Source organism: Oncorhynchus mykiss, chromosome 19, assembly GCF_013265735.2.
Source record: "Oncorhynchus mykiss isolate Arlee chromosome 19, USDA_OmykA_1.1, whole genome shotgun sequence".
Lineage (NCBI taxonomy): Eukaryota > Metazoa > Chordata > Actinopteri > Salmoniformes > Salmonidae > Oncorhynchus > Oncorhynchus mykiss.
The window spans coordinates 3,398,293-3,423,290 of record NC_048583.1 but is presented as its reverse complement, the minus strand read 5'-3'; the positions used below and the strand labels follow the sequence as shown (position 1 = coordinate 3,423,290).

Sequence of the window (24,998 nt, the reverse complement as noted above, 5' to 3'; positions counted from 1 at the left end):
GGAAGACCCAGAGGTACCTCTGCTGCAGAGGAGAAGTTCGTTAGAGTTACTAGCCTCAGAAATGCTTCAGAGTTCAAGTAACAGACATCTCAACATCAACTGTTCAGAGGAGACTGCGTGAATCAGACCTTCATGGTCGAATTTCTGCAAAGAAACCACTACTAAAGGACACCAATAATAAGACGACTCTTGCTTGGACGAGAAACATGAGCAATGGAAATTAGACGGATGGAAATCTGTCCTTTGGTCCGATGAGTCCAAATTTGATGATCTCTGCATGTGTGGTTCCCACAGTGAAGCATGGAGGAGGTGGTGTGATGGTGCTTTGCTGGTGACACAGTCTGTGATTTATTTAGAATTCAAAGCACACTTAACCAGCATGGCTACCACAACATTTTGCAGCTATACGCCATCCCATCTGGCTTGCGCTTAGTGGGACTATCATTTGTTTTTCAACAGGACAATGACCTAACAAACCTCCAGGCTGTGTAAGGGACATTTGACCAATAAGGAGAGTGATGGAGTGCTGAATCAGATGACCTGGCCCCCACAATCACCTGACCTCAACCCAATAAAGATGGTTTGGGGTGAGTTGGACTGCAGAGTGAAGGGAAAGCAGCCAACAAGTGCTCAGCATATGTGGGAACTCCTTCAAGACTGTTGAAAAAGCATTCCATGTGAAGCTGTTTGAGTGAATGACAAGTGTGCACAGCTGTCATCAAGGTGGCTACTTTGAAGAATCTCAAATAACATATTTTGATTTGTTGAACACGTTGATTACTACATGATTCCATGTGTATTATTTCATAGTTTTGATGTCTACACTATTATTCTACAATGTAGAAAATAGTAAAATAAAGAAAAACCCTTGAATGAGAAGATGTGTCCAAACTTTTGACTGGTACTGTATATAATAATGATATTTCTATTGGGAACCAACAGCTGACTGAAAACTGGAAGGCTGGATATTTGTGTAGTTGAGTCCGTTTCTGCCATAGAATTAGGAATTAGAACACAAGAATGGACATGAAAGGTCTTATAACAGTATAAAAGGTCAGCCATTTTGTTCAGGGAGTTTGTCAACCACGGTCAGCCAGTGTGCTGCGATATTTATTCGCTAGCCTGCCAGTTTAAGTTGAATGATATCCAATAATTGTTCAAATGAACTGCCAATATGCCAACATTCCATACAAACAGTGCAGTCAATCCACAGCCATACACTGGCTGAAAACAGCTGATGATAGGTCTTATACAAGTTGTAAATGCAAAAGTACTGATATTGTATCATATTACAACATTCACGGCTTTCAAAGAAAACAAACAGTGAGACATTTATGGTCTGTTTATATATATTATAGAGACTATTTATACAGAAAATGTGTATAAAACCTGTATAAACTGTATTTATAATTTCATGACAATATTTTAGGTTAACAATCATTATATTTCTGATATATCACATGCCTTGCTTTAATAATTCATAAAAGCAGGAAATGCATCACCTCTGCCTCTACTGCCATCCGTTCCAATTAGACCGGATTGGATTTCTCCCTGACCACAATGGCTGCCATTCTCACTCCATTCTAGAACTGAGTGTTATAGCCCCTCTAGTAATTTAATAGGATCTCTATGGTTTCTGCTGTAACATGGACTCTCTGAAGTGATGAAACTTTGTTGCTCCTTGCTGAAACAAGTCAGGAGCTGAGGAGAAAATGTGAGTATTTTACAATTCAAACAGTTATAACCAATTACCGTCATCCAAAATTCCTTGACAGTCACAGCCCTATCTGTGTCAGTTCTCAATGATGAAGCTTCTGATGTCTTTTCAGATTGCTGGAGTGGGAGAACCTGCGCCCAAAATGTGCACAACTGAAGGGCTTCTCCACAACTGTGGACGTTCTGGTGCATTTGGAGATGGCTGGCGCACACAAAGCTCTTCTCACACAAGGTGCAGGAGAATGATCGCTTTCTGGTGTGGATGGCCACATGCCGCCGCAAGTCACTCTTGGACAAACTTCCTATGGCAGTTCGGGCAACCTTAAGGTCGTTCTACATTGCCAGGTCTAATATCTGTGGCAAGATTACTTGAGTAAGAGGAAGTTGTGGAGCTTGGTCTAAAATGGCTGACAGGAAGTGAGGTATGAGCTAGTTGTTGAGCTCCTCTTCCTGGTATTTCAGAGTGTCTATGGAGGCTTAATAACTAGCTTTGTTGGCCTCGCCTACATTTCTTGTGTCAAGATGGGTGGCTTTATTTAAAGAGTCTCCTAAGGCGTCTGCATGCTTCCCAGTCGAAAACAGTTCGGTTGAGATCGTGCATATATTAGGACAACATTATGTGACAATTTTGTCCGTTTTGGACTTCGTGAGGTTTTTTTTCAGCCGTTTGGGCACAGAATTTTTTTTCTGGAGGCATGCTGAAGTTCAGAGCGGAAGTCTACGCCCCTTCGTTGGTGATTGGTCAACAATAGGGATTCTTCAATAAAGTAATTGTTGTCATTCAAGAGAGACGACACGTTTTCATGCACATTTTTTCATTTAAAACTACTGCACCAAACATTTTAGTTAGACGTAAAATTGCAAATTGAAATGAAGATTTCTTGAGTTATCTTAGTTTCATTCGGACCATTTTGAGGAGGTATAGGCTGGCTACGGTGTTTATAAATGGACAAACAGTACAATTGCCGCATTTTTCTTGTTTTTTAAGTGAAGGTCTTTTAAGGGAGTATGCAAGCACACTCGTACGGTTCGGCTAGGCACCAGCTGAACTGAAGCATGCTGATGAGGAGATTGAGGTCCCTGTTCATGTCACACTTTGTGTCCAGACTATGTCTCTCTGCTATGGAGTTCAAATTCTGTGTGTTGCTGGGGTCCCTGGTTCACAGTCCCTGTTTCTGATTGGAGGAGGACGGCATCAGATCCACTGACCTCCATAGCGGTGTTGTAGTTGTTGTTGCCTCTGGGGAAGGCGAAGTCCTCTGTGGTGGCTGCAGCCGGTTGGGTGGTTAGTTCTCTGCTGCCCTCCACTGTTCTACCTGGGTGGCTGATCCTAGAGTCCTGGTCATCAGCTTCTCCCTCCACCTTGATGATCAGCAGGTCTGGTTGCCCTTCCTCTGTCTCTGCTGACTGCTGATGGGGTTAAGTGGGAGAGATGAGTGAGTGAGACAGAGCATACACTATCTACTGAATGGAGATATGGGCATGACATGGGATTTAGTGAAATTCATAGCAGTTGCCTTTTTGCTATTGTGTTATAATCAGTGGTGTAGTGGAGGGTAAACTCCAACTTCTGTATTTTACACATGCGTTTACAAACCTTTGGTGCAAAAATGCATTGAAAGTATAGGTGATAAGAGTTTACCCACCTATTTTTACCACTACATCACTGGTTAGAATGTGCTGACATCCACGTCTATTCAGACATAACCTCATCCCCAGGCGGAAGTGTCTGGTGTGCGAGACTAAAACAGACAGGTCTGTGACCGTTTGAAATCGTCTGTTAAAATTGGGACTTCACATACATCGGAAGTTCACATACACCTTAGCCAAATAAATTTAACCTCAGTTTCACAATTCCTGACATTTAATCCAAGTAAAAATTCAGATCACCACTTAATTTTAAGAATGTTAAGGTTTACTTTGGGCACATCAGTCATCCAAAATTACAAACATTAACCAGTCTCCAAAACAGGTTAAATTCCCGACTGATGTCTTGAGTTGTTCAATATATCCACATAATTTCCCCTCCTCATGAAGCCATCTATTTTGTGAAGTGCACCAGTCCCTCCTGCAGCAAAGCACCCCCACAACATGCTGCTGCCACCCTGTGCTTCACGGTTGGGATGGTGTTCTTCGGCTTGCAAGCCTCCCCCCTTTTTTTCTCCTCCAAACATAACGATGGTCATTATGGCCAAACAGTTCTATTTTTGTTACATCAGACCAGAGATTATTTCTCCAAAAAGTATGATCTTTGTCCAATGTGCAGTTGCACTTTTCACACCAAAGTACGTTCATCTCTAGGAGACACAACGCGTCTCCTTCCTGAGTGGTATGACGGCTGCATGGTCCCATGGTGTTTATACTTGCATACTATTGTTTGTACAGATGAACGTGGTACCTTCAGGCATTTGGAAATTGCTCCCAAGGATGAACCAGACTTGTGGAGGTCTACAAAAATGTTCTGAGGTCTTGGCTGATTTCTTTCGATTTTCCCATGATGTCAAGCAAAGAGGAACGGAGTTTGAAGGTAGGCCAGGTACACCTCCAATTGACTCAAATGATGTCAATTAGCCTATCAGAAGCTTCTAAAGCCATGACCTCAATTTTTTCAATTTTCCAAGCTGTTTAAAGGCACAGTCAACTTAGTGTATGTAAACTTCTGCCCCACTGGAATTGTGATACAGTGAATTATAAGTGAAATAATCTGTAAACAATTGTTGGAAAAATGACTTGTGTCATGCACAAAATAGATGTCCTAACCGACTTGCCAAAACTATAGTTTGTTAACAACAAGTTTTAATGACTCCAACATAAGTGTATGTAAACTTCCGACTTCAACTGTACCTCATCACTTGTAGCATCCATATGCTTTGATGGAGAGACATCGTCTTGGTCCACGTCTATGGGCTGTCTGTCTCTTTGAATGCTGCTGTTCCCAAAACTCCTGTTGGAAAGTCTGGCTCTGCTTTGCCATGTAGGTCCTGGAAATAAAGGGGGTTCATTTGACCCCATCCATCAATGGTGTTTTACAAAGAACAAAACAAGCATAATACGTTCATGACGTGTGTAATGTGTGTATAGAGCTAGAGGGATCCTAGCTGTATTGACAGTACAAAGTAAGCATGATACGTCATATGTGGAATGTCAATAATACAGCTGGGCCCTAAATGTTTTGACATTACATAAATCATGGATGTACACTGCTCAAAAAAATAAAGGGAACACTAAAATAACACATCCTAGATCTGAATGAATGAAATATTCTTATTAAATACTTTTTTCTTTACATAGTTGAATGTGCTGACAACAAAATCACACAAAAATTATCAATGGAAATCAAATTTATCAAACCGTGGAGGTCTGGATTTGGAGTCACACTCAAAATTAAAGTGGAAAACCACACTACAGGCTAATCCAACTTTGATGTAATGTCCTTAAAACAAGTCAAAATGAGGCTCAGTAGTGTGTGTGGCCTCCACGTGCCTGTATGACCTCCCTACAACGCCTGGGCATGCTCCTGATGAGGTGGCGGATGGTCTCCTGAGGGATCTCCTCCCAGACCTGGACTAAAGCATCCACCAACTCCTGGACAGTCTGTGGTGCAACGTGGCGTTGGTGGATGGAGCGAGACATGATGTCCCAGATGTGCTAAATTTGATTCAGGTCTGGGGAACGGGCGGGCCAGTCCATAGCATCAATGCCTTCCTCTTGCAGGAACTGCTGACACATTCCAGCCACATGAGGTCTAGCATTGTCTTGCATTAGGAGGAACCCAGGGCCAACCGCACCAGCATATGGTCTCACAAGGGGTCTGAGGATCTCATCTCGGTACCTAATGGCAGTCAGGCTACCTCTGACGAGCACATGGAGGGCTGTGCGGCCCCCCAAAGAAATGCCACCCCACACCATGACTGACCCACTGCCAAACCGGTCATGCTGGAGGATGTTGCAGGCAGCAGAACGTTCTCCACGGCGTCTCCAGACTGTCACGTCTGTCACATGTGCTCAGTGTGAACCTGCTTTCATCTGTGAAGAACACAGGGCGCCAGTGGCGAATTTGCCAATCTTGGTGTTCTCTGGCAAACGAAAAACGTCCTGCACGGGGTTGGGCTGTAAGCCAACCCCCACCTGTGGACATCGGGCCCTCATACCACCCTGGAGTCTGTTTCTGACCGTTTGAGCAGACACATGCACATTTGTGGCCTGCTGGAGGTCATTTTGCAGGGCTCTGGCAGTGCTCATCCTTGCACAAAGGCGGAGGTAGCGGTCCTGCTGCTGGGTTGTTGCCCTCCTACGGCCTCCTCCACATCTCCTGATGTACTCGCCTGTCTCCTGGTAGCGCCTCCATGCTCTGGACACTACGCTGACAGACACAGCAAACCTTCTTGCCATAGCTCGCATTGATGTTCCGTCCTGGATGAGCTGCACTACCTGAGCCACTTGTGTGGGTTGTAGACTCCGTCTCATGCTACCACTAGAGTGAAAGCACCGCCAGCATTCAAAAGTGACCAAAACATCAGCCAGGAAGCATAGGAACTGAGAAGTGGTCCCCACCTGCAGAACCACTCCTTTATTGGGGGTGTCTTGCTAATTGCCTATAATTTCCACCTGCTGTCTATTCCATTTGCACAACAGCATGTGAAATTTATTGTCAATCAATGTTGCTTCCTAAGTGGACAGTTTGATTTCACAGAAGTGTGATTGACTTGGAGTTACATTGTGTTGTTAAAGTGTTCCCTTAATTTTTTTGAGCAGTGTATTATGCTTGCTTTGAACTTTGTAAAACACAATTGATGGATGGGATCAATTGAAGATTCATGTAATTTAGTCTATGTGCACACTGTCAAATTCATCATCATCACCAACCTGTCGTTGCAGTCTCTCGATGGTTGTGTCTGTTTAGGAGGCGTATTCCATGAAAGCGATTTTGGACGGACCCCTCTGACAACTTTGTTCTCTCAGCTCGAAACCTCGCGATCTGAAGTTCCATCAATTTCATTTTCCTCCGGAGAAATTCGTTCTCCTTGTGGCTTTGGGACATCTCCATGTGTACAACCGCATAGCCATCGTCAACAACTTTGCAGATTTCGGTTACAGCCGCGTTGGCTAGCACCTCCATGATTGAGGCTATCTGCGCCTGGAACTCGACCACGGAACCCGACATTGTCCCCCGACGCTTTTGGCCCCTTTTCAATATAAAAACAGTCTTTATGTTTTCTATATTATGACGATATATAGTTGTCTAGCAAGCTATTCAAACAAATACAATAATATCGGAGACTGAACATCGATAGCTAGCTAGCTTTGTTTGTAACGTTAGCTTGCTGTTGAGATTATTTTTTTCCTGTTCCTCATCACTTTCATGTGATCATATGCGCCACCTACTGTACAGGAGTGCTCCACCACAACAATGTTGTAGCTATTATAAACATGATATTTGCTTTAAACAATATTTAAAAATTGTAAAAAGCATTACACTATTTGTGGTATTTCTATTATAAATAGTAAACAGTAAATATATCTTGTTGAGAGGCAAAGGGACATTTCAATTCTTAATTACTGTACTTTGATTCACCACTGCATCAATATAAATTCATAAGGATGTTTAGAATGTTCACCTGTAATAACTCACACATTATTAAAACACTCTGGACCAAGCATCAAGCTAGTTGACCTAAATACACAACCACTACACACAGAGAGTAGTGTTAAATGTGGAATCCAATCAAACTCAAAAACACACAGACCCAGTTTTCATATGAAAACCCCAGAAGTGTGGAGTCATTCCACTTACAACTATGGTCAGGAGTTTTTCACTGGTCTGACCACAGGGAAAAAATCCTGGCCTTGTCAATCATTGCGCCAGGTGGAGTAGTGTGAAGTTGCCCCTAGAAGCTGATCTCGGGTCCGTTTTAGATTTTTTTTCCAACTAAATTAAAGTTAGGATTGGGGTTAGGATTCCTTTCCTTCGATCTGCCTGATTTCATTTGGATGTAATGTGAGAATATATATAGGTAGGGTCAATATATATTTAGGGTTAATCTACAGTCTATATGATCAATATACACTACCAGTCAAACTACATGATTCCATGTGTATTATTTCATAGTTTTGATGTCTTCACTATTATTCTACAATGTAGAAAATAGTAAAAAATAAAGAAGAATCCTTGAATGAGTTGGTGTTCTAAAACTTTTGTCCGGTAGTGTATATATTTAGGGTCAATATTCAGGTAACTGCCAAAATAAAGGAAACACCAACATAAAGTGTCTTAATAGGGTGTTGGGCCGCCACGAGCCAGAACAGCTTCAATGCACCTTGGCATAGATTCTACAAGTGTCTGGAACTCTATTGGAGCACTATTCTTCCACGATAAATTCCATTATTTTGGCGTTTTGTTGATGGTGGTGAAAAATGTTCTCTCAGGCGCCACCCCAGAATCTTCCATAAGTGCTCAATTGGGTTGAGATCTGGTGACTGAGACGGCCAAGGCATATGGTTTATATCGTTTTCATGGTCATCAAACCATTCAGTGACCACTTCTGCCCTCCATGGATGGGGGCATTATCATCCTATGGCAGCATAGCCATGGTAGCCAAAATAATAGCCTGCCCAGCATTTTTATACAGGACCCTAAGCATGATGGCATGTTAATAGCTTAATTAAATCAGGAACCACACCGTTGTAGTAGCACCTGCTTTCAATATGCTTTGTATCACTCATTTACTCAAGTGTTTTTTTGGGAGTTACCTGTATATTTAAGATCAATCTCTATAGGGAAAATAAGCACCATGGAATTATTTGGAAAATATTATTTATTGATGGAATTATAGGAATGAATGAATAAACATCAACAGCCATTGGTCAAATTGGTACAGAAGAACAGACCGTTTTTCAGTCTCACAGTAGAATTTCAGTATCTGCTATAACTTTAGTGTGACGCACACAGTATTATTAGAAGAACACAACCATGATCAACCTTAACAGTCAATGTGAGTGATGCTGTTGGCATTAAAGAAGCCAAGAAAACGTAACAGTCTTTGTAGATAATGTAAATATGAACCACGTTGTATTGTAGAAGTATGAGACCAGGGCAAACATCCTGCAGACATACGACTATGTTAGAACCAATGACGTTTGAACTCATGATATTTCTATAACAGCTTTTTTCAATAGGAATCTCTTGTTCCATGTCAGTTCTCAATGATGAAGCTTCTGATGTCTTTTCAGATTGCCAGAGTGGGAGAACCTGCGCCCGCACTGTGCACAACTGAAGGGCTTCTCCCCAGTGTGGACGTTCTGGTGCACTTGGAGCTTGCTAGGGGACACAAAGCTCTTCTCGCACAAGGTGCAGGCGTATCCCCGCTTTCTGGTGTGGATGACCACGTGCTGCTGCAAGTCGCTCTTGTGGACAAACGCCTTATGGCAGCTTGGGCAACCATACGGTCGTTCTACGGTGCCAGGTGTAACGTCTGTGGCGAGATTACTGGAGTGAGAGGAAGTTGTTGCGCTCGGTCTAAAATGGCCAACAGGAAGTGAGGAATGAGCTGGTTCTTGAGTTCCTCTTCCTGGTATTTCAGAGTGTCTATGGAGGCTTGCCAACGAGTGCCAACTAAATTTGTTGGCCTCACCTGCATTTCCTATGCCAAAATGCATGCCTGTATTTTTCTCTGTGTGCCGGAAGCTGGGTGAAACCAATTGCATAGTGTCTCTCATCGAATCGGGGTATACGGGGCAAATCGTTGGTGCATTCCCCTCAAACACTCCCACTCCCTGCCTATTTCCAGTCCCATTGATATGTGGTTTAGTAGCTGTACCCACCTGACCCCACTCAAAATCTCTATCTACCTGCTGCCCACTGGATACAGAGTCAATCACTATCACATGTTCTGATGATGAATGGAACGACTTGGGGGAAAACCTGTGGTTTTCTAACCCTACACTTCTCATTTCTATGTCTGAGCTATTCTGTGTTTCTAGGCCCACTGGGCCACTCCCTAGGTCCATTACTTTAGTGTGAGCAGCAGAGGTGCAATCGTTAGTCGCTACTGCCTCTCTCCACACCTGGTTTAAAGAATCTCTTAGGAGATTGAGGTCCCCATTCATGTCACACTTTGTGTCCAGACTCTGTCTCTCTGCTCTGGGTTCAAATCCTGTGTGCTGCTGAGGTCCCTGGTTCACATTCCCTGTTTCTGATTGGAGGAGGACGACATCAGATCCACTGACCTCCATAGCTGTGTGGATGTAGTTGTTGTTGCCTCTGGGGCCACTGGACTGGATGGTGATGTCCTCTGTTGTGGCTGCAGCAAGTTGGGTGGTTAATTCTCTGCTGCCCTCCACTGTTCTGTCTGGGTGGCTGTTCCTAGAGTCCTGGTCATCTGCTTCTCCCTCCACCTTGATGATCAGCAGGTCTGGTTGCCCTTCCTCTGTCTCTCCTGACTGCTGATGGGGTTAAGTGGGAGAGATGAGTGAGTGAGACGGAGCATACACTATCTACTGAATGGAGATATGGACATGACAATCGATTTTGTGAAATGTATTGTGTTCTTATCAGTGGAGAACTGGAGGGTATACTTGTATTTTGCGCAAAAATCTTTAAAAGACTTTGGGTAACAGTAAATTTAATCCACTTATACGAATATAATTGTGCATATACACTATATATACAAAAGTATGTGGACACCCCTTCAAATTAGTGGATTTGGCTATTTCTGCCACACCCGTTGCTGACAGGTGTATAAAATCAAGGACACCGCCATGTAATCTCCAGAGACAAACATTCGCAGTATAATGGCTTTACTGAAGAGCTCAGTGACTTTCAACGTGGCACCGTCATAGGATGCCACCTTTCCAACAAATCGGTTCATCAGTGGCCTCCTGAGTGGCGCAGTGGTCTAAGGCACTGCATCGCAGTGCTAGCTGTGCCACTAGAGATTCTGGGTTAGAGTCCAGGCTCTGTCACAGACGGCCGCAACAGGGAGACCCATGGGGCAGCGCACAATTGGCCCAGCACCGTCTGGATTACGGGAGGGTTTGGTGTACGGTGTTTCCTCCAACACATTGGTGCGGCTGGGTTGGTTGGGTTGCGTTTCGGAGGACGGCGGCTCACGACCTTTGCCTCTCCCGAGTCCATACGGTGACAAGACTGTAACTACCAATTGGGTAAAAAATGTTTACATGTTTTATTTCATTTTTCTATTTTAAATCAGTTTGTTTTAATTTATGCCCTGCTAGAGCTGCTCCGGTCAACTGCAAGTGCTGTTATGATTCTAGATGATTCTGTGTTTCCAAATTTGTGGCAACAGTTTGGGGAAGGACCTTTCCTGTTTCAGCATGACAATGTCCCCGTGCACAAAGCGACGTCCATACAGAAATAGTTTGTCGAGATCGGCATGGATGAACTTGACTGGCCTGCAAAGAGCCCTGACCTCAACCCCATCGAACACCTTTGGGATGAATTGGAACGCCGACTTCGAGCCAAGCCTAATCACCCAACATCAGTGCCCGACTTCACTAATGCTCTTGTGGCTAAATGAAAGCAAGTCCCCGCAGCAATGTTCCAACATCTTATGGAAAGCTTTTCCAGAAGAGTGGAGGCTGTTATAGCAGCAAAGGGGGGACCAACTAAATATTAATGCCCATGATTTTGGAATGAGATGCTCGACGAGCAGGTGTCCACATACTTTTGGTAATGAGTGTATATTAAAAGACAGCGTTTATATGAATTTGATTTCATACCCTTGAATCCCATTTAAAAACAGCAAGGGACATGATCCAGGAAGTAGGCAGGACTTTCAAGTCACATGTGCCAAATACAATGGGTGTAAATTTTGGGATATATTAAATCAGATCCACTTTAGCCGACATCCACATAGCGGTTATTTTGGCGTGTCGGAGGTAGAACTGTGTTAAGAGCTGTCAAATCCACAAGAAGCTCCTGGCATTATACCTAAAGCGTACATCGCCATTGGATGCACAGAGTTAGATTAAGAGAAATCCCATGCAGCCTAGTTTACAAGTTGGAACACTGGAATGTGAGATGTAATCCACACCTTGATTAGGCTGATAGAAATCCTCATTATTTTATAACAGCCTACACTTTCACGTTCCGAACTTCTAACGCAAGTGGGGCGGATGTGGCTTTGTGACAATGATAGCAAGACCAGCTGCTCACCGATTTGACGGCTACAACTCCAACATCGTTCCCCCTTGAACACGGCCAGGTTAACCAGCCAGGTTAACGCTTGATCTGATTGAATCCTGTCCTTTACTATGAAATGTTTGCTTACGAGCCCTTCCCAACGACGCAGAGTAAAAATATATATTTAAAAAATACAAATATATATAAATACAAAAAATAATACAAATAAATAAATGACAATAAAAATAATGTATTGCTATAACCTAACTGACATGAAGGTTATCCATAGATTGTTTTACATAGGAATCTCTTGCTACTGTGTCCTGGGCTGGCACAATTACCGTACAACCCTGTAACCGATGGCTATGGATGAAGACTGTCATGAAAAGTAAATGAACCGTCATAACCGCAAAAACATGTCAATTAACGTTTTTTTTGCGGATCGAACAGCTGACAGAAAACGGGACGGTCGGGCATTCGTGTGGCCGAGTCCGTTTCTGCCATAGAATTAGGAATTAGAACACAAGAATGGACATGAAAGGTCTTATAACAGTAATAAAGTCAGCCATTTTGTTCAGTGAGTTGGTCAACCATGGTCAGCCAGTGTGCTGCGATAAGATATTGTGTAAAATAATACATTGAAGATTATCTGCACAGTATATTTATTAGCTAGCCAGCCAGTTTAAGTTGAATGATTTCCAGTAATTGTTCAAATGAACTGCCAATATGGCAACATTCCATACAAACAGTGCAGTCAATCCACAGCCATACACTGGCTGACATCAGTTGATGATAGATAGGTCTTATACAAGTTGTAAATGCAAAAGTACTGATATTGTATCATATTACAACATTCACAGCTTTCAAAGAAAACAAACCGTGAGACATTTATGGTCCGTTTAGATATATTATAGAGACTATTTATACAGAAAATGTGTATAAAACCTGTATAAACTGTATTTATAATTTCATGACAATATTTTAGGTTAACAATCATTCTATTACACAATCTCTGATATCACACGCCTTACTTGAATTGTTCTGCATAAGTAAAACAGAGAAATACAGTACATGCAGTAGAGGTCAATGGAATTCGACCAAAACAATGGGAATGCCATTGAAACGTGTGGGTGAAAGATGCCGTAGAGGAAAGATCCTGAATCTCCTTGTTGCCGCCCAGCTAAATTAGCCTACATTTAGGCCATTGTTTATGTGTGTATTTCACACTATGTTGAGGTAAAAAATCAGAGTATAATGGTTGTATGGATGTCAACCCCAATATATGTTCATGTTATCTTCATCATTCAACTGCATTACAGTTAAAAACTACCACCAACGATTGCTCTGTGCTAGCGATGCTAACATTTTATTTGAACGGGAGTTAGCATTTAGCAGTCACTTCTTCTAAATCTGAAAAGGGACTACTTCTAAATGTTATGCAGCGAAAACAGCCAAATATATCCAAATGGGACTTTAGTAACCACATTGTGGACCTGTTACAATACATCAATCATGACGGATTTGTATTTCATTTTTTTACCCCTTTTTCTCCCCAGTTGGTAGTTACAGTCTTGTCCCATCGCTGCAACTCCTGTATGGACTCGGGAGAGGCGAAGGTCGAGAGCCGTGCGTACTCCGAAACACAACACCGCCAAACCACACTGCTTCTTGTCACACTGCTCGCTTAACCTGGAAGCCAGACGCACTACTGTGGAGGTGCATTGCGCATGGCCCGCCACAGGAGTCGCTAGAGTGCGATGGGAAAAGGACAACCCGGCTGTCCCCTAACCCGGAAGACCCTGGGCCAATTGTCCGCTGCCTCATGGGTCTGGGATCGAACCAGAATCTGATGTGACTCAGCTAGCACTGCGAAGCAGTGCCTTAGACTGCTGCTCCACTCCAGAGGCACAATCATGACGGATTTGTGAATCTCCACTTTGTTAGTTAAGATTTGTTGAACTTGCGCCAATCTGGCATCCTTCTTCTATTCCCCGCGGTCTGCATTCCATTGACCTCTTTACCGCATCTATGAATCACCTCTGCCTCTACTGCCATTCATTCCAATTAGACTGGTTTGGATTTTTCCCTGACTAAAATGGCTGACATTTTCACCCCACTCTAGAACTTTTGAGTGTTTATGACATAGCCCCTCTAGTAATTTAATAGGATCTCCATGGTTTCTGCTGTAACATGGACTCTCCAACGTGATGAACCTTTGTTGCTCCTTGCTGAAACAATTCAGGAGCGGAGGAAAGAAGAAAATGTTTGTCTTCTGCAATTCAAACGGTTATAATGGTGACCAAGGTTATTAGGCTGATCAATTACCACCATCCAAAACTCCATGACGGTCACAGCCTTTGTCTCAATGATGAAGCTTCTGATGTCTTTTCAGATTGCTGGAGTGGGAGAACCTGCGCCCGCACTGTGCACAACTGAAGGGCTTCTCCCCAGTGTGGACGTTCAGGTGCATTTGGAGATGGCTGGCGCACACAAAGCTCTTCTCACACAAGGTGCAGGAGAATGATCGCTTTCTGGTGTGGATGGCCACATGCCGCCGCAAGTCACTCTCGTGGACAAACTTCTTATGGCATGTTGGGCAACCATACGGTCGTTCTATGGTGCCAGGTGTAATGTCTGTGGCAAGATTATTCGAGTGACAGGAAGTTGTGGTGCTTGGTCTAAAATGGCAGAAAGGAAGTGAGGCATGAGCTGGTTGTTGAGCTCCTCTTCCTGGTATTTCAGAGTGTCTATGGAAGCTTGCCAACGAACACCAACTATCTTTGTTGGCCTCACCTGCATTTCCTGTGTCAAGATGCATGCCTGTATTTATCTCTGAGGGCCGGAATCCGGGTGAAACCAATTGCATAGTGTTGTCTCTCATCGATTCGGGGTGAACGGGGCGAATCATTGGTGCGTTTCTGTTAAACCCTCCCACTCCCTGCCTATTTCCAGTCCCATTGACCTGTTGTGTAGTAGCTGTACCCACCTGACGCCACTCTAAATCTCTATCTACCTGCTGCCCACTGGATACAGAGTCAATCACTATCACATGTTCTGATGAAGAATGGAACGACTTGGGGGAAAACCTGTGGTTTTCTAACCCTACACTTCTCATTTCTATGTCTGAGCTAGTCTGTGTTTCTAGGCCCACTGGGCCACTCCCTAGGTCCATTACTTTAGTGTGAGCAGCAGAGGCGCCATTATCAGTCACTACTACCTCTCTCCACACCTGGTTTAAAGAATCTCTTAGGAGATTGAGGTCCCTGTTCATGTCACACTTAGTGTCCAAACTCTGTCTCTCTGCTCTGGGTTCAAATCCTGTGTGTTGCTGGGGTCCCTGGTTCACATTCCCTGTTTCTGATTGGAGGAGGACGGCGTCAGATCCACTGACCTCCATAGCGATGTTGTTGTAATTGTTGTTGCCTCTGGGGCCACTGGACTGGAAGGCGGTGTCCTCTGTGGTGGCTGCAGCCAGTTGGGTGGTTAGTTCTCTGCTGCCCTCCACTGTTCTAGCTGGGTGGCTGATCCTAGAGTCCTGGTCATCTGCTTCCCCCTCATCCTTGATGATTAGCAGGTCTGGTTCCCCTTCCTCTGTCTCTGCTGACTGCTGATGGGGTTAAGTGGGAGAGATGAGTGAGTGAGACAGAGCATACACTATCTACTGAATGGAGATATGGGCATGACATGGGATTTAGTGAAATTCATAGTAGTTGTCTTGTTGTTATTGTGTCATAATCAGTGGTGTAGTGGAGGGTAAACTCCACCATCTGTATGTTACACATGCCTTTACAACCCTTTGGCACAAAAATGCATTGAAAGTATAGGGACTGTTACTTTACTCACCGCAAACGGCAATCAGTTTTTACTTGCCTATTTTTTACCACTACATCACTAGTTATAATGTGCTGGTATATACACGTCTATTCAGACATAACCTCATCCCCAGGCGGAAGGAAGTGTCTGGTGTCCGAGACTAAAACAGACATAAGTCTGTGACAGTCTAAAATCGTCTGTTAAAATTGGAACTTACCTCATCACTTGCAGCATCCATATGCTTTGATGGAGAGACATCCTCTTGGTCCACGTCTATGGGCTGTCTGTCTCTTTGAATGCTGCTGTTCCCAAAACTCCTGTTGGAAAGTCTGTTTCTGCTTTGCCAAGCAGGTCCTGGAAATAAAGGGGAGGTTCATTTGACCCCATCCATCAATGGTGTTTTACAAAGTACCAAACAACGATTTAGCGATTTAGACTATCTGCACACTGTCACATTCATCATCACCACCAACCTGTCATTGCCTTCTCTCGATGGTTGTGTCTGTTTAGGAGGCGTATTCCATGGAAGCGATTGTGGACGGACCCCTCTGAAAGCTTTATTCTCTCAGCCCGAAACCTCGCGATCTGAAATTCCATCAATTTCAATTTCCTCCGGAGAAAGTCGTTGTCCTTGTGGCTTTGGGAAATCTCCAGATGTACAACAGCATAGCCATCGTCAACAATTTTGCAGATTTCGGCTACAGCCGCGTTGGCTAACACCTCCATGATTGAGGCTATCTGCGCCTGGAACTCGACCACGGAACCCGACATTGTCCCCCGACGCTTTTGGCCCCTTTTCAACGAAACAGTTTTTATGTTTTCTATGTTATGATAATTTACAGTTATCTAGCTAGCTATTAAAATAAAGAGAATCATATCAGAAACTACACATCGCTGGCTAGCTTTGTTTTTAGCTGGTGAGATTATGTTTCCTTATGCTGGATGGTAGAGTTGAAAGTTGGACACCGCCACCTACTGTACAGGAGTGTTCCACAATAACAACAATGTTGTAGCTATGTAATAAACTACAGGTTCTCTGGCGTAAACCATGTTTCATGATAAAAACAGCAATAACAACAGTATGACTGACATTAAATAGATATTAATTCCATCCATCACATCTCTATAATTTGCTTGTAGCCGATCAGTCTAATAATACATCTATATTGTTGAGATGCAAATTTAAATTGTAATGATTAAATACCGTTCTCTGGTTTGCCACTGCACCAAAACATATTGAATCACATTTTTATTTCTCACAAGCGCCCAATACAATCTTTCCGTGAAATGTTTACATGGAAGCAAATTCATAGGGATGTTTAAAATCTTCAGCCGTCATAATTTATACATTATCAATCCACTCAGTCCCATTAGCTATTTATGCTATATTCAAATATTTGTATCTTTAAACTGTTAGCAAGCGTTTACTTAAGAGTACATTCTCAGTGTGTTTTTTCAGTTAGTTTTGAGACAAGTATTAACCCTGAGTCTACTCTTCGATTTACTTTTATTGAAGGCATTGATTAATTCCTTTGAACGTCATATTGTATGATGATTGTGTATTTTTGTACTTGAACTAAATAGTAAATAATCATTGTTGAAGGAAAATGTGTGTGTTTGATTTAATTCACTGCTTTGTTATAAGTCAAAGAAGGCTGATTTGTAAAACATTTGATTCCTTTAAGTAGCAGCTACGATACAGTAGGTGGCAATGTTGAAACTAACATAAATATTGTGTGTTGCAACCTTTATTTTGGAAAAATATCGAGGAAGTAGCCGAGAACCTTTTGTTTCCGGAACAAAAACAAACGAAATAGAGATGTGTTCGAAACATACCGCTTATCTATGGTGTGACGTCTCAGGACATTAACTGAACACTGCATTGCAAATGAGCTAGTAGGACTATAATACAAGTGTTTAACATATACATAGTACCAATCCAAGGAAGGGCATGTCCAATACCGTTGTCTTTCATGCTCAGCTAGCCTCCATCATTGAGGTTTTGGCGAATGCAGCCGTTGCCGAAATCTGCAAACTTGTAGATGATGGCCATGCTGCTTTACGTTTGGAAATTTCCCATAGTCAGAAAGAAATTGATAACCTGCGGAGGAAGCTGGTTTTGACAAAATTCCAGAATTCTCGACGGAGCGCAGAGAGATTTGGAGCCCTGCGACGCACAGTTCACAGGCGAGTGGACCCGGATCATGTTGCCCGGGGGAGAGAGAGCTTCGTAGAAAAGGCAAAAAGCAGACTTGGATATTGTAGGTCTTTTTTAAACTAATTTTTAACATATTAAAAATGACGTGTAATGTAACGTTTATGAAGGGTTCTCTTTTCTGGTGCAGTGGAAAATCGTTTTGCCTACAGTGAAGGGGGCAAATGTATGCAGGATGTCACCAACCGGAGAGACGCAGGACGCACAGCGACAGACCAGGATGGGGCCATGCAGGTCAATTGTCATAGACAGGGTCAAATTGATTATTTGTGTTTTCATATTTCAAATGTTGGTGAGGATATATTCATAATAAAACATTTTCTGGTGAATACAAAAACACAGATGGCAGATATGCAAGAGGCACCTCATATCAAAATGGAAAATCTTGACACCAGCATAACCGAAGGTATTACACACTAGATTTCTGAAAACTTTTGGTATTGTTCAAGTCTATGCAATTTACACTTTATGTTGAGTAAAGACTTCAATGTTTATTGCAGTATTTGATTAACTTCTTAGTCATTACCAATAACTAATAAATAAGGCAAAGAAGAATCCGTCTCCACTACAGGAAGCTGATGCTGTGCTTTACGTTGACTCATTTCAGAGATTGTCCAACCAGTCAGTGAGAGCAGTGAGAAGATCATTGTAGCAGAACCAGGTTCTTCATCATCTACTGAACCCACAGACCTTCTGGACCAGCAGGACAACAGACACAGAGCTCCAGACACCTCACTCAATATAGAACCTGAAAACCAGACGTTCCAGCATCCAGCGTCACAATACAGCAGAGCAAGACAGGACCATCAGGTTGCTGAGGGTGTGACCTGGGAAACTGACCATCAATCTATAGAATACAGCCTGTCCCATTGGACAGAGAACCAAGAGACTGACAACCCAACTGTGAATGCTCCTCACAATGCAGGGCCAGACTCCAAGAGGCTGTCTGAACATCCAGAGAGGAGAGGGGTGCCTGGTAACTCTGGGGTCTGCATGTCTGCTTCAGGCTCTCTGGACTGGGTGCCTGATGTGGTGATGGTGGACTCAGTTCCCATTAAAGTGGAGGCAGATATGAGTTCAGAATGGAGCATAACTGGCCAAGAGGTGACATCTGGAGACATCTGTTCAGAAAGCAGGCAGCTTGTGGACAACAGAGGAAGAGGGGGAATGGAGTCTGGACAGACAAAGTGTCCCCCTGACACTCAACATGCAGAGCAAGGGACAACTGTAGGATCAAGGTCCAAGTTGCCAGATTTCAGTGGACTGTCCAACCGAAACAGATTTTCATCCCCAAGGGTTACCCTCCACCAGGTTCCCCAAAGAGGGAAGCCAGCCCCCTTCCCGAATTTCAACAGAGGCTCCACTTCTTCATCGAAAGGCATAGAAAAGCAGCCGCAACAGCTGATGTCTCACTCCACCCAGAGGCAGCTCCGGTGCAGCCTCTGTGGAAAGCCCTTCCCTCAGCCGGCATACCTAAGGAGGCACATGCGGGTCCATACGGGGGAGAAACCGTACGGCTGCAGCCACTGCACCAAGCGCTTCTCCCACAGCCACCAGCTGAAGATGCATGAGAGAGTCCACACAGGAGAGAAACCATTTCACTGTGTCTACTGTGGGAAGTGCTTCACCCAGTCCGGCCACATGAAGAGGCACCTCCTCGTCCACACTGGCGGCAGGCCACAGGACATTGTGCTGCCCTGAGTGTACCAAGGTGAAGTTTCCCCTAGGTACAGATCTAGAATCAGCTTCCTCTTCCCCAATCCTAACCTTAAGCATTAGTGGAAAAAAATATACTAAACTGACCGAAGATCAGCTTCTAGGGGTAACTTCACACTACTCCACCTGGCATAATGATAAGTAGGGCCAGTAGTTTTTCCTCACCATGTGATCAGACCAGGAAAAACTCCTCTCTAGTTGTAAGGGGACTGGCTCCACACTACTGGAGTTTTCATATGAACACTGGGTCCATGTGTTTTTAACAGTTTGGATTAGAGGTCGACCAATAATGATTTTTCAATACTGATACCGATTATTGGAGGCCAAAAAAAGCTGATACCGATGAATCGGACGATTTATATATATATATATATATATATATATATATATATATATATATATATATATATATATATATATGAAATAATGACAATTACAACAATACTGAATGAACAATGAACACTTTTATTTTAACTTAATATAATATTTCAATAAAATAAATGTAGTCTCTTATAAATAATGGACATGTTCAATTTGGATTAAATAATGCAAAAACAAGGTGTTGGAGAAGAAAGTAAAAGTGCAATATGTGCCATGTAAAAAAGCTAACGTTTAAGTTCCTTGCTCAGAACATGAGAACATATGAAAGCTGGTGGTTCCTTTTAACATGAGTCTTCAATATTCCCAGGTAAAAAGTATTAGGTTGTAGTTATTATAGGACTATTTCTCTCTATACCATTTGTATTTCATATACCTTTGACTATTGGATGTTGTAATAGGTACTTTAGTATTGCCAGCCTAATCTCGGGAGTTGATAGGCTTGAAGTCATAAACAGCGCAATGCTTAAAGCAAAGGGCTGTTTGAAAGAATGCTTACAAGCCTGCTGCTGCCTACCACCGCTCAGTCAGACTGCTCTATCAAATCATAGACTTAATTATAATATAATAACACACAGAAATATGACCCATAGGTCATTAATATGGTACAATCCAGAAACTATAATTTCTAAAACAAACGTTTATTCTTTCAGTGAAATACGGGACCGTTCTGTATTTTATCTAACGGGTGGCATCCATAAGTCTAAATATTGCTGTTACATTGCACAACCTTCAATGTTATGTCATAATTACGTAAAATTCTGGCAAATTAGTTCGCAACGAGCCAGGTGGCCCAAACTGCTGCATATACCCTGACTCTGTTGCACAGAACGCAAGAGAAGTGACACAATGTCCCTAGTTAAAATAAATTCATGTTAGCAGGCAATATTAACTAAATATGCAGGTTTAAAAATATATACTTGTGTATTGATTTTAAGAAAGGCGTTGATGTTTATGTTTAGGTACACATTGGTGCAATCAATGACAGTGCTTTTTTCGCAAATGCGCTTGTTAAATCACCTGTTTAGCGAAGTAGGCTATGATTCAATGATAAATTAACAGGCACCGCATCGATTATATGCAACGCAGGACAAGCTAGATAAACTATTAATATCATCAACCATGTGTCGTTAACTAGGGATTATGTTAAGATTTATAGTTTTTTTATAAGATACTTTTCATGCTAGCTAGCACCTTACCTTGGCTCCTTGCTGCACTCGCATAACAGGTAGTCAGCCTGCCACAAAGTCTCCTCGTGGAGTGCAATGTAATCGGCCATGATCGGTGTGCAAAAATGCCGATTACCAATTGTTATGAAAACTTGAAATCGGCCCTAATGAATCGGCCATTCCAATTAATCGGTCGACCTCTAGTTTGGATAGTTACCACATTGAACACTACCCTCTGTGTGTAGTGGTTGTGTTTTCAGTTCAGCTGGCTTGATGCTTGGTCCAGAGTGGACTGATAATCCATAACTTATAACAGGTGAAGATTTTAAAAATCATTGTTGCAGTACAGTAATTTATTTGAATTGTATTTATTATTTATTTAACCAGGTGAGTTGACTGAGAATACATTGTGATTTACAGCAACGTCCTGGGGTAAATTACAATACATAGAACTAGTTAAAAGCCATAGTTAACACGCAGAAATATAAGCAAGCAAAGAAAGAAATTCAATAAAGATGGATCTCATAAGAATTCCAATTTCCTTTTGCCTCTCAACAATATTGATGTACTATAAGACTGATAGGCTACAAGAAAATTATAGAGATGTGTTGGAATTAATATATATTTAGTGTCTGTCCTCATACAATAAAGTAGGCTAATGTAATTGAATAATAATAATTGATTGGATTTATATAGTGCTTTTCTACCAACTGAGGTACTCAAAGTGCTTTACATAGTAAGGGAGAAACTCACCTCATCCACCTCCAAGGTGATGCACAGTGACCCTTTTTGTGCCAGAACGCTTACCAAACAGCAGCTAGAAAGGTGAGGAGTGATATATGCCATTTGGGGAGATGATTAGGTGGCCACGAGGGTATGAGGGCCAGATTAGGATTTTAGCCAGGACACCGGGGTGAACACGCCTACTCTTACGATAAGTGCCATGGGATTTTTAATGACCACAGAGAGTCTGAACACCCGTTTAACATCCCATCCCGAAAGACAGCACCATTCGTAGGGCAATGTCCCCTCTACTGCCCTGGGGATCTCCTTAGACCAGAGGGGGTGCTCTCTACTGGCTTTACATCACCACTGCCAGCAGCACCTGGTCTCCCATCCAGGAACCATCCCTGCTTAGCTTCAGAGGCAAACCAGGAATGGGATGCTGCTGGTATCAAGCGGAAGGCATGAATCAAAAGGTTGTTTACTGAAACTCCCCAAGTCTTTCCAATCAATGTAATACATGTTAAACAATAGCCTGCCTTTCTGTGGTCAACTAGATGATAATTGTAAACACTGTTGTGATTTGAGACAAGCTTGGGGACTCGTCTTTAAAAATCAATCAACGTCAGACTTGAGTTTTCACTGAATCTTCGTTTGGATATTGGTTAGGCTGCAATTAGTCTAGGGAAATGTTATCTATAGTTAAGGTGAGTGCTGCTCTGATCATCTTGTCTAGTTAGCTCATTTATTAGAATATTTTGCCAGCATTTTGCCAGTAGTTTAACAGGTTGGTTATTTTGCTCTTAACGCAAGTCGTTTAGTATGCAATAGTGTAGCTTAAATCAAGTGTATAGGCAACTCTTAAAGCCCGCGGAGGTGGGGGGGTACCGTAAATCCTATGTGAAATCCGTATTACATACCTGAACAATTGCTGTTCTTGAGTGGTAAAAATACCGTAAATCCTATGTGAATGCAGTTCTACGCATCTAAACCATTGTTGTTATTGTGGAGCACTCCTCTACAGTAGGTGGCGGTGTTGTACTTTCAATTGAATTGCACGGTCCAGTTTATGATTACATTACTGTGAAGATGACGAAAAAAACAATCTCAACAGCTACTTACAAACAAAGCAAGCTAGCGATGTTTAGTTTATGATATGCTTGTATCAATTTTACTAGCTAGATAAATAATTGTGAATTATCATAATATAGAAAAACAAAAACACTGTTTCATTGAAAAGGGGCCAAAAGCGTCGGGGCACAATGTCGGGTTCCGTTGCCGATTTCCAGGCGCAGATAGCCTCGATCATGGAGGTGCTAGCCAACGCGGCTGTAGCCGAAATCTGCAAAGTTGTTGACGATGGCTATGCTGTTGTACATCTGGAGATGTCCCAAAGCCACAAGGAGAACGAATTTCTCCGGAGGAAAATGAAATTGATGGAACTTCAGGTCGCCAGGTTTCGAGCAGAGAGAACAAAGTCTTCAGAGGGGTCCGTCCACAATCGCTTTCATGGAATACGCCTCCTAAACAGACACAACCATCGAGAAACTGCAACGACAGGTTGGTGGTGATACAAAATTATACAGTGTGCACATACATTATGATCATTTTCAGTTTGACCCCATCCATCAATGGTGTTTCATAAAGTAGAAATCAAGCATAATACGGCTGTGATGTATGCATGTCAATACAGTTAGGGATGTATTATTGACATTAGCCCTATATGCGTTATGCATACATCCAGGATGTATACAGTTAGTGGCCAGTTTATTAGGTACATCCATCTAGTACCGGGTCAGACCCCCCTTTGCCTCCAGAACAGCCAGAATTCTCTGGTGCATGGAAACGTACCTCAATTAGTATCAAGGGACCTAACATATGCCAGGAATCATTCCCCACACCATTACACTACCGCCACAAGCCTGTACTGTTGACACCAGGCAGGATGGGCCATGGCCTCATGTTGCTTACGCCAAACCCTGACTTTGCCTCAGAATGACGCAACAGGAACCTGGATTCGTTGGATTAGGCAATGCTTTTCCACTCCTCAATTGTCCAGCGTTGGTGATCGCGTGCCCACTGGAGCCGCTTCTGCTTGTTTTTAGTTGATAGGAGTGGAACCTGGTGTGGCCGTCTGCTGCAATAACCTATCCGTGACAAGGACTGCTGAGTTGTGCGTTCCCGAGATGCCGTTCTGTGTCATTATTTGCCTGTTTGTGGCCCACCTGCTAGCTTGCACGATTCTTTCCATTCTCCTTCGACCTCTCATCAACGAGCTGTTTTCAGGCAGAGGACTGCCGCTAGCTGGATGTTTTTTGTTTCCCGCACCATTGTCGGTAAACTTTAGACAACTGTCGTGCGCGAAAAGCCCAGGACCAGCCGCTTATGAGATACTGGAACCGACACGCCTTGCACCAACAGTCATACCACGCTCAAAGTTGCTTAGGTCATTTAGGTCGTTTTGCCCATTCTAACATTCAGTCGAACAGTAAATTAATCCCTCGATGCCTGTCTGCCTGCTTTATACAGCAAGTCACAGCCACCTGACTAGCTGTCTGTAGGAGCGAACCATTTTCGTGAACGGAGCGGTGTACATAGTAAACTAGCCACTGAGTGTATATTGTACTGTCAACACAGCTAGGATCCCTCTAGCTCTATATACACATTACACACGTCATGAACGTATTATGCTTGTTTTGTTCTTTGTAAAACACCATTGATGGATGGGATCAAATGAACACCCTTTATTTCCAGGACCTACTTGGCAAAGCAGAAACAGACTTTCCAACAGGAGTTTTGGGAACAGCAGCATTCAAAGAGACAGACAGCCCATAGACGTGGACCAAGAGGATGTCTCTCCATCAAAGCATATGGATGCTACAAGTGATGAGGTAAGTTCCAATTTCATGCTGTCACAGAGTTATGTCTGTTTTAGTCTCGGACACCAGACACTTCCGCCTGGGGATGAGGTTATGTCTGTATAGACGTATATGTCAGCACATTATAACTAGTGATGTTTAAATTGAGTAAAGTAACACTCCCTATACTTTCAATGCATTTTTGCACTAAAAGTTTGTGAAGGCATGTGTAAAATACAGAAGGTGGAGTTTACCCTCCACTACACCAC

General features: G+C 42.9%; 4 protein-coding genes across 13 annotated transcripts in view; 2 read left to right on the top strand and 2 right to left on the bottom strand.

Moving 5' to 3' along the window:
* LOC110534752 (zinc finger protein 236-like) overlaps window positions 1-7,088 on the bottom strand; it is a 29,542-nt gene extending 22,454 nt beyond the window's left edge. For 2 of the 7 annotated variants that reach the window (XM_036953951.1, XM_036953952.1), the window contains exons 1-3: window positions 6,583-7,088; window positions 4,561-4,697; window positions 2,926-3,126 (exon numbers count right to left, since the gene is read on the bottom strand). In XM_036953951.1, coding sequence (XP_036809846.1) covers window positions 2,926-3,126; window positions 4,561-4,697; window positions 6,583-6,880 — 636 coding nt within the window. In that variant the 5' untranslated portion in view covers window positions 6,881-7,088. Of the gene's footprint in view, window positions 1-1,752; window positions 3,127-4,560; window positions 4,698-6,582 lie in introns of all 7 variants that reach the window. The other 5 variants (XM_036953955.1, XM_036953956.1, XM_036953957.1 and 2 more) reach the window with 4 other exon arrangements.
* Window positions 1-16,818, bottom strand: part of LOC110497278 (zinc finger protein 829) — a 50,864-nt gene extending 34,046 nt beyond the window's left edge. The window contains exons 1-4 of one of the 2 annotated variants that reach the window (XM_036953950.1): window positions 16,144-16,818; window positions 15,888-16,024; window positions 15,249-15,464; window positions 8,514-10,158 (exon numbers count right to left, since the gene is read on the bottom strand). In XM_036953950.1, coding sequence (XP_036809845.1) covers window positions 8,917-10,158; window positions 15,249-15,464; window positions 15,888-16,024; window positions 16,144-16,441 — 1,893 coding nt within the window. In that variant the 5' untranslated portion in view covers window positions 16,442-16,818 and the 3' untranslated portion in view covers window positions 8,514-8,916. Of the gene's footprint in view, window positions 1-8,513; window positions 10,159-15,248; window positions 15,465-15,887; window positions 16,025-16,143 lie in introns of those variants that run through there. The other variant, XM_036953948.1, reaches the window with a different exon arrangement.
* Window positions 16,819-17,467: 649 nt separating this feature from the next.
* LOC118941413 (zinc finger and SCAN domain-containing protein 5B-like) lies at window positions 17,468-19,982 on the top strand. The gene is made up of 4 exons (XM_036953961.1): window positions 17,468-17,931; window positions 18,016-18,119; window positions 18,228-18,291; window positions 18,493-19,982. Exons 1-4 carry the CDS (start codon window positions 17,622-17,624, stop codon window positions 19,584-19,586), a joined length of 1,572 nt encoding a protein of 523 aa, XP_036809856.1. The 5' UTR covers window positions 17,468-17,621; the 3' UTR covers window positions 19,587-19,982.
* A 1,000-nt stretch (window positions 19,983-20,982) lies between these two features.
* LOC110534746 (zinc finger and SCAN domain-containing protein 21) overlaps window positions 20,983-24,998 on the top strand; it is a 35,900-nt gene continuing 31,884 nt past the window's right edge. The window contains exons 1-2 of one of the 3 annotated variants that reach the window (XR_005037631.1): window positions 22,781-23,431; window positions 24,626-24,762. Coding sequence is in view for 1 of the 3 variants with exons in the window: in XM_036953939.1 (XP_036809834.1) it covers window positions 23,134-23,431 (298 nt within the window). In the remaining 2 variants the exon portion in view is untranslated. Of the gene's footprint in view, window positions 23,432-24,625; window positions 24,763-24,998 lie in introns of all 3 variants that reach the window. The other 2 variants (XR_005037630.1, XM_036953939.1) reach the window with 2 other exon arrangements.